The 15,179-nt window shown below is 47.1% G+C and overlaps 1 protein-coding gene across 6 annotated transcripts in view; it reads left to right on the top strand.

The window, feature by feature from the left end:
• The window catches only part of ERI3 (ERI1 exoribonuclease family member 3), a 128,272-nt gene that overhangs the window by 31,604 nt on the left and 81,489 nt on the right, over positions 1-15,179 (top strand). For all 6 annotated transcript variants that reach the window (XM_064428674.1, XM_064428677.1, XM_064428675.1 and 3 more), the window contains exon 5: positions 100-191. In XM_064428674.1, the coding sequence (XP_064284744.1) occupies positions 100-191 (92 nt within the window). The remainder of the gene's footprint in view (positions 1-99; positions 192-15,179) is intronic.

Here is a 15,179-nt window from a genome sequence, read left to right as displayed (position 1 = left end):
TTTTCTTCTCTCTTGATTGCAAGCAGCTTATCTGAGTTTAACTCTTGTGGCTCGGCCTGTCTCTGCAAAACTCATCCTCTTTTCTTGCCTTCCTTTCAGAGGGTTGACGAGTGGATGGCAAAGGAAGGCCTCTTAGATCCCAGCGTCAAGTCGATTTTTGTGACCTGTGGAGACTGGGATTTGAAAGTGATGTGAGTATGGGAGGGGAGGGAGATTTTCCTGAGCTTTATTGCTCTATGCTTGCCTGTATTGCATATGTCTTTGTCCTTGCAATCCTCCAGCTGTCTCTAGTCATTGTTTCTTAGGGAAATTGTTGTTTGCCATGCATAACTGGGAGAGGAGAGTTGTTTGAGAAGACAGGTGAGTGCTGGGCATGGTGCAAGATCACTGCTTAGGATATTCCCTATAGTGAGTGAAGCCTTTCAGAACACCAATAAAAGTTTAAACTGGAGCTTTGTGATGTTTTGCCTTTTACCCAACATGCTTTCCAAAGGGATGGATATTTCTGAGTGTATACTCAGATGGTCATGTGTGAAGATCCTTACCTGACTTCCTGCATTTAAGGTTTTTTGTGAAATCTTGGCACAGTAATTCAATGTGAATCACAGAGTATTCTTTGGAATAGAATACAATCAGAATACAAGCCAGGTCTGTCATACTCCAGTGGTGTTCTTATCATTAAGGTCATCTTCATCAGCTGGATGAATATCTGGCAAGTACCAAGTGGGGACCTGCACTGGGATCTGCAAGTGTTAGTGTATGTGCATGTTTTGTTAGAAAAATAGCTAGGCCACAACCTAAAAATGTTATTGTAAGAATGGAGATAAATGTCCAAAAATTAAATTAGTTCAATCTCAAAAGTGTTTGCAGATCAGTTTCCTACAGAGCTGAATTCCCTTGGATTTGTATAATCTTGCTTCAGCTTTTCATTTCCCTGTGGTGCTGGGTAAAGACTCCTGTTGTTATCACACCAGTAAAGCATAGGCTTGACACATCCCATCCTAAACTGACAGCCACAACTCGTTAGTAGTGTTACTTGGTTTTCACTGTGACATTGGTTTCCCCAAGCTGGAAGCCTAAATAAACTGCACATAGTCTAGGAGCAATCAGCACCAGTTCTTCCCTGACAAGTAGTCTTTGCAGAGTGGCAGCTCCTTGCCTTTTCTTTGTGTAATTAGTGAAACATGAAATATGGGGTCCAAAGCTCAGCACAAGCACTAGTGGTGATGAGAAATTGGCTCCAGACAGAGACAGAGGGGTGGTATTTGAATTTTTGAGTCAGAATCTTGGTCTTTGCTCAGGCTGTGTCCAGAGCTCATATATATTGCAAGTTCCTGTGTTAACTGCTTAAATTAGGAGTGAGTTATTTTTCAATATATATGATGTTTAAGCTTCTGTTAGAGACCAGCACAGTTGCTGTGCTAAGCTTCAGTTTCTCATGTATTCTATTTTCTCTGTTCTTTACTCCTGTATTGCTGTTGTGAGAGTCCGATTTACCACTTTGTTGATGGTTATGACAAACAGTTATCTTTGCTCCAAGCCCATCTTTCCATCCCTTCACAGTGGGCTGCCAAGATTCCCAGGTAACAACATCCTAACTTGGTGTTCATATGGAAAGAGCAACCTGGATGTGTCGGGTGGCGTTTTGTTTTTTTTCTTCAGAGCTCTACAGCAGGCAAATAGAGGTAAAGATGAGCCCCATTTGTGGTGAGCCATAGAGGTTGTGAGGTGAGCTGGCTCAGAGGGACATGCTGTTCTGGAGTGGAGATACACTGTTCACTGTTTGCTGTGGTCTCTCGCGTGGATTGTCCCTCACTAGTCAGCTGGAAAAGAAGACTCCACTCCTGGCCATGAGGTTGTTGAGAGTGGTTCATTTCTCCTTCTTCCTTTTAAATTTTTTTTTTAAACCATTAACTTCAGAATTCAATCCTGAAGCGTCTTCAGGGCAAAGCAGAAAATGCATTCTGTGTTTCCAAGCACATGGATAGCAGGAGTCTGGCTGCAGCCGCCTGGTGAGTAGCACATCACGCTGCTCCGTCACCGATTGGGTGCTGCAGCGTGTAGCGTCACATCTGATTAGCACCATGCCAGTGGATGAGGCTCGAGTGAGGACTCCCTGCCAGCTCTGACTTGTCTCATTTCCCATTACTTTTATCCGTCACCACAAATGCCGAGTCTCCCTCCTGAACTAATTAAGTTTGCGTGTGTTTAGACACATTGCCAAATAGGGTTTAGCAAAGCAGAACTGAGCATCTCTTTTTAAAGAGAGCAAGCAGAGAGCTGAAACAAGGCTGCTCAGACAGGGAGACAGAGCCTCAGAGACGTGGAACATCCATGAGGTATTCCAGGGAATCACTCCATGCTTCCCTATAAGACCTCTGGTGTAGCTGATGCCCTTTGCTACCACGTTGAGACCACACGCTGGTCACAAAAGTCAGTAGGAAGGGAGGTGGTGCTGTTTGTCCACTTTTGGAGGAGTGTTGTTGGAACACTGCATGGTAGAAACTTGGCTGGCTTCCAGAGGAATTGAGGACACTGAGGTGAGTGCAACGCTTCCTGACTTAAGGAGCCACCACTTGTGACAAGTTTACTCCTAACTCTGCTCTTTCTTTTCTCAGCTTCCTTAGTAATGACAGCTGCTTGCATAGCTGCAATCCTCTTACCCAGATCTTGAGTGGTTTGGAGTGAGTTCCTGTCCTCTGTTGTCCTTAGCTCGGCTGGTAAACAATGCAGCTTTGTTCCTGGCTTCTCCAGCAGTGGCCTGGGCATTTAGTTTGGCTTCTGTCTACATGTGCTGTTCTAGAACTGAGAAATGGTGTCTTCTGAACTGGCCTGTCTACTGTGAGGGCTTCCAGTAGGTGCCACTGGTAGGTGCCAGGGAGCAGAGTGGGATGAGCAAGCTGGATGTGGGGAAATGGCTGTAACAAGGAGGAGGAATCTTCAGGCTTGTCAGTGTTGGATATAGGGATAAGGTAGGGAAATAGCCCTGCCTAAGCCAGGAGTTGCAATGTGTGTAGCTCAAACAAAAGCACCAGAGAAATAGTAATTGTCAGGGTACTGCTCTCTGCTGATGGTGTCTGGCACTGCTGAGTCTGCAGGATTCAAGATGTAAACTCAGCCGCTAAAGGATCAGTAAAGCTTCTGCTTGGCTCAGGGATCTTCAGGAAATGGGGCACTGTGTGACTACAGACTTGATTGCTCTTGAGCACTGGAGCTTCCTTGAAAGACCACAGAGCTGTTTGTCTGTCTTCCCTCAGACAACAGGGAGCACTAGTCACAAGGAGCTGGGTGCCCAGAACATGAAGTTCTGGGTGCCCAGAGCACCAAGCGTCTGAGAAGGGCTTATGGAGGTTTAGCACGAGTCAAGGTCCTCGGCCATGCTACCAAAGGCTGTGTCATGGGTGTGGTGCACCATCAGAAGGTGCACCTGTTGGAGGGATTTGGTTGCTGCTGCAGAGAGTCTGTTGTGTGAGAGGGCTCCTAAATGAAGCGCTGAGCCTCTGCTGGCTGTGCTTGGATCAACCTGCTTTCAGTTCTTGGTGTGTGTGAATCAGGCTGGGGTTGGGGAGACAGCAGCTCTCCTGCCATCCCTCCCCTTCCCTCTTGTTAAGATGCAATTTCTTTAACGAGGAAAACCTCTTGAGTAGGAACATCACCTTTCTTGAAGGCTTGTCCTGACAAGGCAGTTCAAGCCGACAGAGTCGCATATCAACTTCAGCAAATATCAGTCACTCATTACAGAGACTCTTCTCCCCCCACTCCCCAGTAACACCCCTCATTCCCAGACAAGGGAATGAATCACACTTCTGCTCTTGAATACATCATGACAAGTCATGGTTCTAATGAGAGAGGGCCATTCATTCTGGGTGGAAAGTTCCCTGTGTCGACTCAGAAATGTTATTAATTAAAGAGAGCTACCTGAAGCAAAAGATGAAAGGAGCACCAGACCTGCCAAGCTAAAATATGAGTGGGGATACAGCCTCGTTAGACACACGGTCCTCAGGCCTCTGCATGCTCAGTGGGAGGATTCCTTTAGCCTGTTGCAAGGAGCTATAGTCCAAGTTTAACAGCTCCAGGGATGGATTCAGATACCTGATGTCGTCTGCTTTAGTGCTTGGACCGCATTCTGCACCTGGGTTGGAACTGACACTAGTCATTAAGCAAATGGCATTGATGTGGCATTGGGTGGCGAGGGTAACTGCCTCTGAAGGGGCTGAGGGAGCTGCTGACTGCAGGAGGCAGGTTTAGTGGAAAAGAGGGTACTTAGTATCTGCCAGAGTTGAGCCCTTGTAATATAAGCTCTTTAGTGTAGTTTATCTCTGCTGAAATGTCAAATTGCTTTCCCCTGTGTGTGGAACCAGTTTGTGGGCTCTTAAACACAATGTGAATTAATCCTGGCAACGAAAGAGGCATTTTTACCATATGTTCATAGATACAGAGTTGAAGTACGGTGAGGTTAAGTGAGATGCCTGTGGCTGTGCAGGCAGGCGAGGCAGAGCTGAAGTCTTATGTCCCAAATCTCAGACCTGTATCATAATGTCAAAAGCATCAGTTAATCCTTCTCCTTCCAGATTTGGATTGTTCTGTAAATGCACTGAGCATAGCCAAAAGTACATGTAAGCTTTGGTCTATATAACAGTGACATGAAGATGCTTTAACTGCACTTACTGTGGCTGATCAGAACATGCTAATTTATGTCTTCACAGGAAACTACTGCTCAGAAGTTTTTTATTTTCTTAAATAAGTGTTAAAAGTCAAGTACTCTCTAATATAGTGATAAAACATAGTGAAGTGTCTTGAAATGTTTATAGCCCTTGGTGCTCTTCCTAGGTTGGATATTAGTAAATTCTGAGCAGTAAATTATACCATTGCTTAATTTTGTCTTACTGTTTTAATTCTTTCTTGCAAGTTACACAGACTGGGAGGATGCTTGTCTTCTCCGACCAGCTCCAAATGTGGCAATGGGTTGCTCTTTCCAGGCTTCTGTCCTGGACGTTTTTGAGATCAGAATTAGGTCATGAATGGAAAAGAATTGTTGATGCTAGTGTCCTCTGTACATGCTGTTCCTTATCACAGGACCAGGAGGGGGTCAGTAGCCTCTACCTGAGAGAGAAATTGCAGATGGCCACTGACTGGAGTGAGTGGGAATGCTTGGGTAGTCATGAGGAAAGGCAGGAGAAGGTGTGGCTGTGTGACAGCAGGGTATGTTCAGAGTTGAGAGCAACAAGAAGGGTCTGGTAATTGAAAGATAATGTAGTAATCTGTATTTAAAGCTAATAAAACAATTCCTTTCCAATTAAGATCTTTAGATTAGCTTGGTGGTGTTTTTTTAGTGGGGATCATTTTGCTGAACAAGGCTATGCTGTATCTCTTCACATGGTTACATTGGCTGAACAAAGAGTGTGGTGTGAACTACAGTGAAGGGATGGGACTGAATATCCAGGGTCAGGAACCTTTTGAGTCAGCTTTGCTGATGGAGTTGTTCATGTAATTACATCCTAAAGTGCTTTGCCAGAGCTAAGCAAGGGAGCCTTGTGAGCACTTACAGGGAAAAGCACTGACCCCATTCACTTCTGCGACCCTGCAGTCCAGATTTTTGTTTTTAAAGAAAATGATATCACTTATGCAAAAAAAAAAAAAAAAAAAAAAAAAAGGATTTTAAGATTCCCCCTCTGTACACTCTTACTTAAAACGAATATACCAGACTTGACTTTGTTATCCCTATGTACCAGTTACCCTGGCTGACTCCTGTTCTTGTCTTTATTTGAAATTATTGGTTGCTTGGGCTTCTGCAAGTTACATTGTCCTAGATGTCTGGGAATGTCTTTGGGTTAAGCTTTGGCCATTAAATCTTTGCATAGGGATCATCATGCAATGGACTGTCACCTTCAGGTCTGTTCCTTATCTGGCACATGATAGCAAAGACATTTGTCATATCAGGGCTGTAGTGGCTACAGATTTACTGAGCTGTGGTGCTCGGTGCACTCTGGGGAGCAGGACTCTTCTACCTGGGAATTAAGACCAAAGAAGTTGGAAGCAGTGTGAAAAGAGTCTGGAGAAACTTACAAATAAATTTGCAGTCTAGGGGAGAATGAGGCAGGCATTGCATCATGTACTTTATTTCCAGCACTGAACCTTTGGGATGGAGTAATAAGTGGAGAAGGTAGTTTTTTCTACCCCTGGGTAACTTAACTCAAGCTGTTTGAAAACAGTCACACTGAACTGGATGTAAATCAATGGTCTCAATGTCATCTGCTCACAGAGTAGGGAACCATAATTCCCTCTGCACCAGGAATCACTAGTGTGAATTCTGTGTCCAGGGTTTTAGTGAATTCAGGCAAAATGGTTTCAAAATCAATGGATCTGTAATGGGTACTTGGTAAATGGGTACCTAGCCTCTGTCTATATGAGAGCCCTCTAATAGCAGTTCAGAATTGTGGTGATTCTATGCCTTGGGGAATTGAAAAGCTGGTTGGCTTGGGACTGCAGAGGACAATCACTGAAGGGCTGTTTGCCATCTGAATTTTGTTGTTCATGGCATGTGTGAAAAACAGGATTAGCTCCACAAAGTGTTTGTTTTCTCTTAAAATAGATTAATTTTTCTAGTGTTAGACAGCCATAGTGTTTAATGCTGGGTCTGAAATGTCAGCTGTCTTCCTTTGGATCCCAGCTCTTCTTACTTTGCAGCTGAAGCAAAGCAGTTGCGTGTTGGCGCCAGTGCTGCCCTCTCAGTGGCTTGGCTGGGAGAGATGTGCTTATGGCTTCTTTTGCCTAGAGAGCTCTGCTTGAAGAATACTGCCAGCCTGGGAGCAGCATCCTTCCTGTTTCACTTGCTCTGCTGTGTGAGTCTATAGCTTTCTTGAAAATGTTTTATTTTGTTGGGATGTTTGTTGCCTGTTGGGAGCCATTTTCCTGGATGGGTTCAGTCCCTTTCCTCCTGAAGCTCCTGGCTGGCAAAGACCTACTGGGCCATCTTGAGGTCATCCCTGGTATTTTCCCTCCAGCATATTCTCCTGTGCCGTGTCCAGTGACACTGTATCCCCAGGAGTGGATGATGGGGTGCATGCAGGACTTGGGAGGACACCGGAGCTGCAGGCTAACTTTTTGAGCTGAGTCCATTTCATGTGGGAGTCACCTTTTTCCATGTTTGGCCCAGGTGCTGCCGTCGGCAGCCTGGCACCCCAAAGGCAGTGTCATGTGCTCAGACACTGATGTGGACCAGGTGTTAGCAATGATGTGAGGCATATGGAGGTGGTAGTAGAAGAAAGCAGAATAGAGAAGTCTGTGGGAAGAAGACAGAGGAAGCAAGGCGATGTCCTGGCAGGGTTGTGTCTGGGAAGCTCATACTGCTCAGGACTTCATCCTGCCTTGGTCCTACCAGCTTTGCCTCTCTTGGAGCAAAAGGATTTCTCCTCCTCTCTGCTTGGCACCCTGGACACCCTTTGTTTTTCCTCTGTAGGTGCCTCTTGGTCATCTCTAATTTCCGTGTTTCCGTTTTTCCATGTGAGTGTTGAACCAGGGCTCGGTGTTGACTGTCAGCCAGCATGCCCAAGGTGCCTGGGCACCGGCTGCATTCAGTTCCTCATCCCTGCCTGGAGTCATGTCTGTCCCTGCAAACCGGGTCGATGGAAGAGGCTGGTGGGGGGTTGCCAAGACCTCTCCTCCAGCTCACAATGCTCCCAGCTCTGAAGAGAACTTTTACATTTTATGGACCATTTAGCTTCCCAATGGTGATCCTAATTCTTCACAGCATGTATATGCCATTTCTTGGTTATTAAAAGGACCCCTGAAAAGGGGCTGCCCTCTGAGTCAGAGCTCTTCCATGCAGTTAATTGCAGGAAGGTTTTCCTTAGACTGTGAGGCTTAATATTTCCAAACTCTCTCTATGCTAAGAGGGTGAATTAGTACCCAGGTTTCCCCACGGCTGCAGAGACTGACCCTTGTGCACCATCAGTAAGCAGGCACAGGAAGAACAGTTACGCTGGGAGTAGTTCAGACTTGGAATTGCTGTGGAGGAGGTTCACTTGATTTCTGCACAAAGCTCAAGAGTGCCTTAAAGGTTGTCTGGCCAGGTGTCTCAGTCTTTCATCTCTATATCCTTATTTTGTGTGACACTTCGGGTGCCAAAGTATCCTCCATTCCTTGGGGGCCCAAGCAAGCACCATGTTTACTGGGAAAAGAGTGATTACCTTGGACTGACTGACAGGTCAGCCAAAGGCTGGATGGATGGATGGACTGGAGGTGATTCAAGCAGGGAAGTTCTTTGTCAAGTCACTGTGCTGTGTATGAGAAAACAGAGGCAGCAAGCCATTAGACTGTGTATTTCAGGTGTGAGGAAGCTGCTGAGGTCCCCTGGCATTGTGAAATGCCAAGTGAAATGTTACTGCCATGTGGAGCACAGCAGTGTGTTGGAATTAATGAGTCTGGTGTAGGAAGAGCACATGTGAACAGTCTGGAGGGTTAATGTGTGAGGATGATAGACTTAGGCAGGGGTTTGTCATCAGGATTGCTGTGTTTGGTTCTAATGGCAAGACCACATAAAAAGAAATTGGGACTTGCAAGGAAAGCGCTAAAAGTCATCAATTGCCAAAGTTGTTTTGCGTTTGCTGCAGGCCTGAAGCAAATTGCTGGCTTAAGGGGCTTTAAGCACCTGGGTCTTGCACTGGATTTACAGGTAAGGTGAAATTGAGAAGGGGCTAAGTAATTAATTCCTCTTCCTGTGACCAGGGTGGGAGATGGTTCTGACTTGCCACTTCTCCTCAGAAGTTGCTTCAGAAGCTGGTAAGGGCTCTGGTTGTGAAACCCAGGAAGCAAAGAGGATCCCTGGGTGCCTGACAATTGCTTTTCTCTGTTGGTTCTTTCTTGCAGGCAGCCTCGGGCTGCCTGTCTCTTTGTTAAGAGAGTGACAGCAATGTGACACCGTGAAAATAATTACTAACAAATCACGGTGGTGACTGCAAACAGCTCGCTGTCTTCAGAGGCATGTCAGGGAGCATTAGAGCAGGGCCGTGGGAGCAGCAGAGCGGCTAGGGGCTCTTTCTGTGCTCTGGGCTGAGGGAAGATCTTGGGAGACCTTTGGCGCCTGCCACCCCCACATCATTCCTTCCTCGTTGGCTCTTTCTTTCCTCCCTTCCCTGCCTTTGCCATCAATAATTAAGCCCATTAATTGCACAGTGAGTTTAGAAAAACTGCTAATGGTAAGACAGCGCTTCTGCCTTCCTTGGATTCAGCAACCAGACACAGAACAATGACAAAAATCCTGGAGAGGTATCATGGGCAGAAGCACATCCAAGCTGTGTTTTCCATATTGCAGCTCTCATGTGTTGCCCTGGGCAGTAATCTTTATTACCAGCATGCCCCTAGGAATTCATGGGCTGCTGGTACATTTGGAGAATGGCCCATGTCCTTGTCCTCAGGAACCTTCAGTCTCGGTGAATCTGAGATAGGTTTGTATTTGTGCAGAGCATCACAGCAAATGTGCAGTTACCTGGCATGTCTAGCAAAAAAAGTGGGCAGAAGAATGAGGATACAGTAGAGGTGGTGCCATTCAGTGTGACTGAAGCTGCAGGTGAAGACAATCCTTCAGGGAATAAGGAGTGAACAGGTCACATGTGAGGAAGGTGGCTGGTACCAAATAGAGCATCTGGGGGAATTTCTGCAGGGATGAGCCCCTGTGGCTGTGTTGGAGTGGAGACCCTTCTGCAGGTCTGCACAGAGTCTGAGGGAAGCTCCCTCTAAAGCCTCTCATTATATTGATATAAAGCTCCCTCCAAAGGGCGGGTCTAGCAGAGATACTGATAGGAAACTGGAAGGCAGCTGCTGGCTGGAGTGTCCTTCAGCAGCATTGATAATCAAACCCCTGGGCAAGCTTTGAGGGGGAGCTCACAGCCTCCCCTCCCTGTTCCTGCTGGTGTTTCTTGCACCAGTGTGAGAACAGGCTGTGCCGTTTGGCAGGGCTGTAAGGGGAGGCAGAAGGTGCGGATAGGAGCCTGCTCCCAGGCGCCTGCTCTACTGTGCAGTCTTCATTCCCATTCCCTGAGTTACTAAAGTGATTTTCCTGACTGTCACATCTGTAAATAATGTTGCTGGCATATCTAGCTGGATGCAGAGTGGCGATGGATGGGGGAGGGCTGGCGCTGAGGGTGGCCGTAACAGCCCCTCTCCCCGGCTCATACAATATTTATGCAGGGCTGGGAGTCGGCGGCACTGACCTCTGGGTCGTGCTGTTAAACAGCTCCTGCAGCCCCTGCATCCTAATTGCTGCACTTGTCCTTTGCTCTGGAGGATTCGCTGCTCCTTCTCTCCGGCGAAGCAAATACTAATGGCAGCTTGTGCTTGGAGGTGGGAGCGGTCTCTTCCCCACAAGGAAAACACAAACTTGTTTTCCCCTGTGCATGTGTAATTTGCACAGAAACCTGTGCTCAGACCCTGTTACCCACCGTGCCAGTCTCCCCAGTGCTGACAGCAAGAGGGCCCATGAAGCTGCTGTGTGCAGTTTCGGGTTGTGTATCATCAGAGGGGGCAGGAAGGCAATTTATCCCATCCCACTGGCTCCTGTTAGGATTTCTCTCTTCCCTTTGGTGGGGAGTGGGAAGAAGAAGCAATCTCAGAAGTCAGTTGAGAGAATGGACCTGGGTGATGTGATACCATAAGAAGACAGAGATGATGCCAGGAAAGAAGCGGGGTTCAAACAGGGTCACAGAACAGAGTGGCATTTTTTCTTATAGATAAATGGTCTGCTTCAGTGAGTGGAAAGAGAGGTGATGCAGAAGGCTGGAGGCTCCCTCTGTGGTTGAGGGGCTCTTCCCCTTGCAAGTAGTACAGCCATGGCTGAAGATGGAGACAGACCTGGCAGACAGGTTTTCAGCTGATTCGAGTGATTCAAGAAAGCACAAAAGACAAAACTTTTGATCGCTAGAGCTGCCATAGCTTTCCCCCGCGCCTTCTGGCCAGGCTCTGTCCTGCTTGGGGTTTCATGTCAGGTGTCTGCAAGTCCTGTGACCTGACTGACCACCCACGTCCCTTATCCTGCCTTCCTGGGCTGGCAGGTCCCCACTGCGACTGGAAAAGTGCTGTTTAGGCTGGAGACTAATGGCCTTTAAGTGAGATGATTGTATTATGTTAAGCGTCTATAGGCTTTACCATTAGGCACTAAACAGCTTATGACTCATAGCAGAGAAGCCCTTGTCCTGAAGAGTTTATTCACTAAATGGTCTGGACAGACAAGGCTTGAAGAGGCAAGGTTTCCTCCTGCCTGTCGGAGAGCAGATCTAAGGAAGGTCTGGCACAGGACATGTCTCCTTAGTTTAGAGGAGCACCTTGGCTCTAGGTCTTGTGTTTCAGTTTTGATGGGGAGAAATACTTCTGCAATGGGATTTGTACAGTGGGAGGAGAATAATATTTAATTTTAGCTTAGTTTCTGTGCATGTTTTGGTTTTAAGGGGGCTTAGACACGATGGGTACATCCTTTTTACAGTGTTCTGCAGCAGGAGTCTGAATGCTCCCTCTTAAAGCAGCTGGTATGCAGAGAACCAGGCAATTACTACATTAGTGTCTGTATGAAAAGCTTATTAAGAGACTGTATAGACAGAGAAAGGACACATGCTATGTGTAATCAAGTTCTACTGCAGCATGATTCACAGAATAATTTAAATAGAGATTTCTAATCCAGCCACCTGTTCAAAGTAGAGCTAACTTCAAACTTAGATTGGGTTGCTCTGGGTCTTCTCCAGGTGGGTTTGAATGTTTCCAAGGGAGGAGATTTTGCCACCAGTCCCTTCCAGAGCTTTATTACCTGCATGGTAATAAAGAGTTTTTCCTGATGACAGATTGGACATTCACCTGCTGCAGCCTGCGGTTGTGATGCATGACTTTCACTGAGAACACAGTATACAATTTTTGATACTTCTCTTCATAAGATGCTGTACAATGTCATGTTCAGCAAGCAGACAGACTCCCACACCAAGGTTATGTGTGAAAATCTGTTTGTAGGGGTTTTTCATAGGATCAGGTTCCAAGGCTGGGGAGGCAACCTCAGCCTTGGAGACTGCAATTTCTCTTTTCTTGGGAGTAATGTCATGCATTTCTGATGTCAAAGGGAAGTCCACCTAGTTGTTCTCCATGTCTGGAAGGGATGGTGAGAGCATTTGCTCTACCTCTCCACCAGTCTGGAGTAGTGCAAACCTTCCTCCTGCTGCGCTTCTAATCTCAGCTGAACCATGGAGCCAGCAAGCTCTGGTTTCCCGCATGGTAATTAAGTACTTATTTAAAAATCAAGAAGCTCAGTTCTGATCCTACTATTCCTGGCTGTTTACAAACTCCAGGTAGAGTTACTCTAGATTTACTCCCACATGCCTAGCAGCGGAATCAGGCCCAGTAAATAGAGCTATGAATCTTTTTAAGAGAAGCTGTTAAGAAGTAGCACATAGATTTATTGTAGCATCATGTGTGTGCAATTGTTGATGAACATCTTCTGTTGGAGGCTGAATACCTGCTGTGTTACAGCCTTGCTTTTAATGTTGAGATAGCATCTCTGCCAGCATCTTGCTGATGCACAGACAGATACCCATAAAAGGGCCAGATCTCGCTTGGTGTTAAATGCCTTCATGTTTCATTAAGGTTGATGGCAGTGGAAGGCACACAGTGCTTTGCAGGACGAGCAAGTCACAACGAGCCACTTGCCCTATGTGCTTTTTGTGGCAGAATTATGTCCCTAGTGTATACATTGCTCTGGCTGCAAGAGGCTAACACCCTTTTCCATTCACCAGCTAGTGGCTTGGAAAGCAAGGATCTTGAGGTTCTCTCAAATTTCTTAATGCCCAGCAAAAATTTAGACAATAGGGATCACACTGTTAGCATATCATGGGTGTTGAGATATTTCAGCCAATGCTGCTATGAGTCTTGATTGTTAAGGCTTGCAGTTTGCCTTTTAGGCTTCCTAGGCAGGAATTTGTCTGGTAGAGAGAGAATGCAGGTCTGTCCAGAATTGGCATCACAGCAAAAGAAAAGATCTGGAAGTGCCAGGTATTAGCCTTGCTGCTTAGCCTGTGTTTTTGGCCTCATTACACTAATCCAATTAAAGGTTGATGGGAAAAGATAACACACACTTCAATGAAGGGGTTTGTGTGGCAACTGCTTTCCTTCCTGGGCATCTGGAGTGGCCTAAGTTATGTTGTGCATCACCACACCTCCTCAGGCCCTGCAGAACCACTGGTGCCTGGATGTGCCGTGGTGTGTGCTCTTCTCCTGCATTGTGTCTCTCTTATTACTAATGGAGCATGGATGCATTTTAGCTGCTGGTCAGCCCTCATTAATATCCAGAGATGACAGGTTGACATTTGTAAAGAAGACTTGCATTGACCTTCATGTTGTGCATCGGTGCGGTTGCCATACAGTGCCCTGTGCTGGATGCTTCTCCCTGTGCTGCCTCGGGAATGCATTTGTGTTAGCAAAGGGACTGACTGCTGTGTAACCCTTTGCTGCTGTCAGGAGTGCAGGCAGTGTGTCTGGATGTCTCTGCATCCCTCTGCCCATTCCAGGACTGGTTGCTGTAGAGCCTCCATCCATCCATCCATCCATCCATCCATCCATCCATCCATCCATCCATCCATCCATCCATCCATGCATCCATCCATCCATCCATCCATCCATCCATCCATCCATCCATCCATCCATCCATCCATCCATCCATCCATCCCAGTGAACAGGACTGGAGGGTGTTGGGGTTGCACTTGTGGCTCCTTGTGGAGGTTTGTTATTTGGGTACTGGGGCCTTAATGGAAGACAACTTTATGCCAATAGCAATGACCCGTCTTCTTCCTTTTCCTGGCTCTTGTCTGGGGAAGCAGTAGAAGAAAAGGCTGTGCTGCCCAGGCATCCTGAGTGCTGTCATTTGCCTGTCTCTCCCCCAGCCCACGCTGTCCTGGCTTCAGGACTGCTGCAGCCTGCTCTACAATGACATTTATTAACAGAGGGGGCTTTGAAAAAAGGCAGGCTGCTCCTGCAAAGGCTTCTCTGTGTAACTCTGTCTCCTCTCACCAGCCCGTCTGAGGCAATGGCTGCTGGTGTTGAAATTCATTAGTGTTACCTGACAGGCGATGGAGGCTTGCTCTGTCTGTTCCCACTTCCCTGCTCTCATGTCCCTGCTTCATGCACGCTGATATTTAAAGCTGATATGTGGCTCATAGGCTTGTTGCACTGTGACAAGTCTGGGGGTGGTTGAGAGAGCTGAAAGGGTGGAAGGAAAGCAAAGAGGGAGGGAGGTGGGACCTGTCTCAGGGTTTCTGTGAAAGCCCAGGGCTTTTCACACCCTCTCCAGATGTGCTGTCTTTCCACAGCTACTGCTTGTGAATTTTAAGAACAGCCATGCAGGTGTGGTTTCTCTGGCACTGATGGGGGGCAGAGAGAGATGGTACTGTGTGTGCTTGGTGAGGGCTTATCTGGTGGAAAGCAAGAGCAGGTGGGCTCCTCTGGCCTCTTGGCTGGTCTATGGGGCTGAGAAGTTGTGAGTGGAGAGCCAGAGGTCTGGCACAGGGTTTGTACTTCGTTTTGGACGGAAGCATGTTTGCACTGAGTGGCCAAAGTGACTCCAGCACTGAGGAAGAGACACCTCCCTGTCAAAGCTTTCAGATACACAGGAAAGTTGCCCCAGTCTAACCTGAATTACTGGGATGAGGGATTTGGGGTTTGGGGATTTTTGTGGAGGTGTATGTCAGCATGCTTCAGTTTTTGTAGGCTGTGGTGTGGTTTGGGCTGTTCTTTGTGCGTGGGCCACTCTACTGTGTGTGGGTCCTGTGACATCACCCTGGCAGAGGCCTCCTGGTTTGGCACTGGTTTCAGCAGTCTGCAGCTGCCTCTTTGGGAGTATATGGATCTACCTAAACTGCTTTGAATTCCTAGCTTGGCCCCATCTCATGTAAGTGCAGGTTAAGTGCAGACAGGTGCAGCTTTGCCTGTTGCAGTGCCATTTCTCTGCTAAATCAGTTCAGGTGCCTTAGCATAGGATGTTATTCCCTTGCTGGCTTGTGCTGTTGGTAGAGGACACCTCAGCTTTCCTCTTGGCTGGGCAGACATGCCACTCTACATCAAAACAGAGGAGCACCTCTGAGCTGTGTGGTCCAGAGTGTTGACCAGCCTTGCTTTGAACAAGGAGCCCAGCTGAGGTGGTTTGACAGTTCCTC

Source organism: Passer domesticus, chromosome 7 (assembly GCF_036417665.1).
Source record: "Passer domesticus isolate bPasDom1 chromosome 7, bPasDom1.hap1, whole genome shotgun sequence".
NCBI classification, from domain to species: Eukaryota; Metazoa; Chordata; class Aves; order Passeriformes; family Passeridae; genus Passer; species Passer domesticus.
The sequence above is the reverse complement of the archived record's forward strand: the minus strand, read 5'-3'. Positions and strand labels throughout refer to the sequence as shown.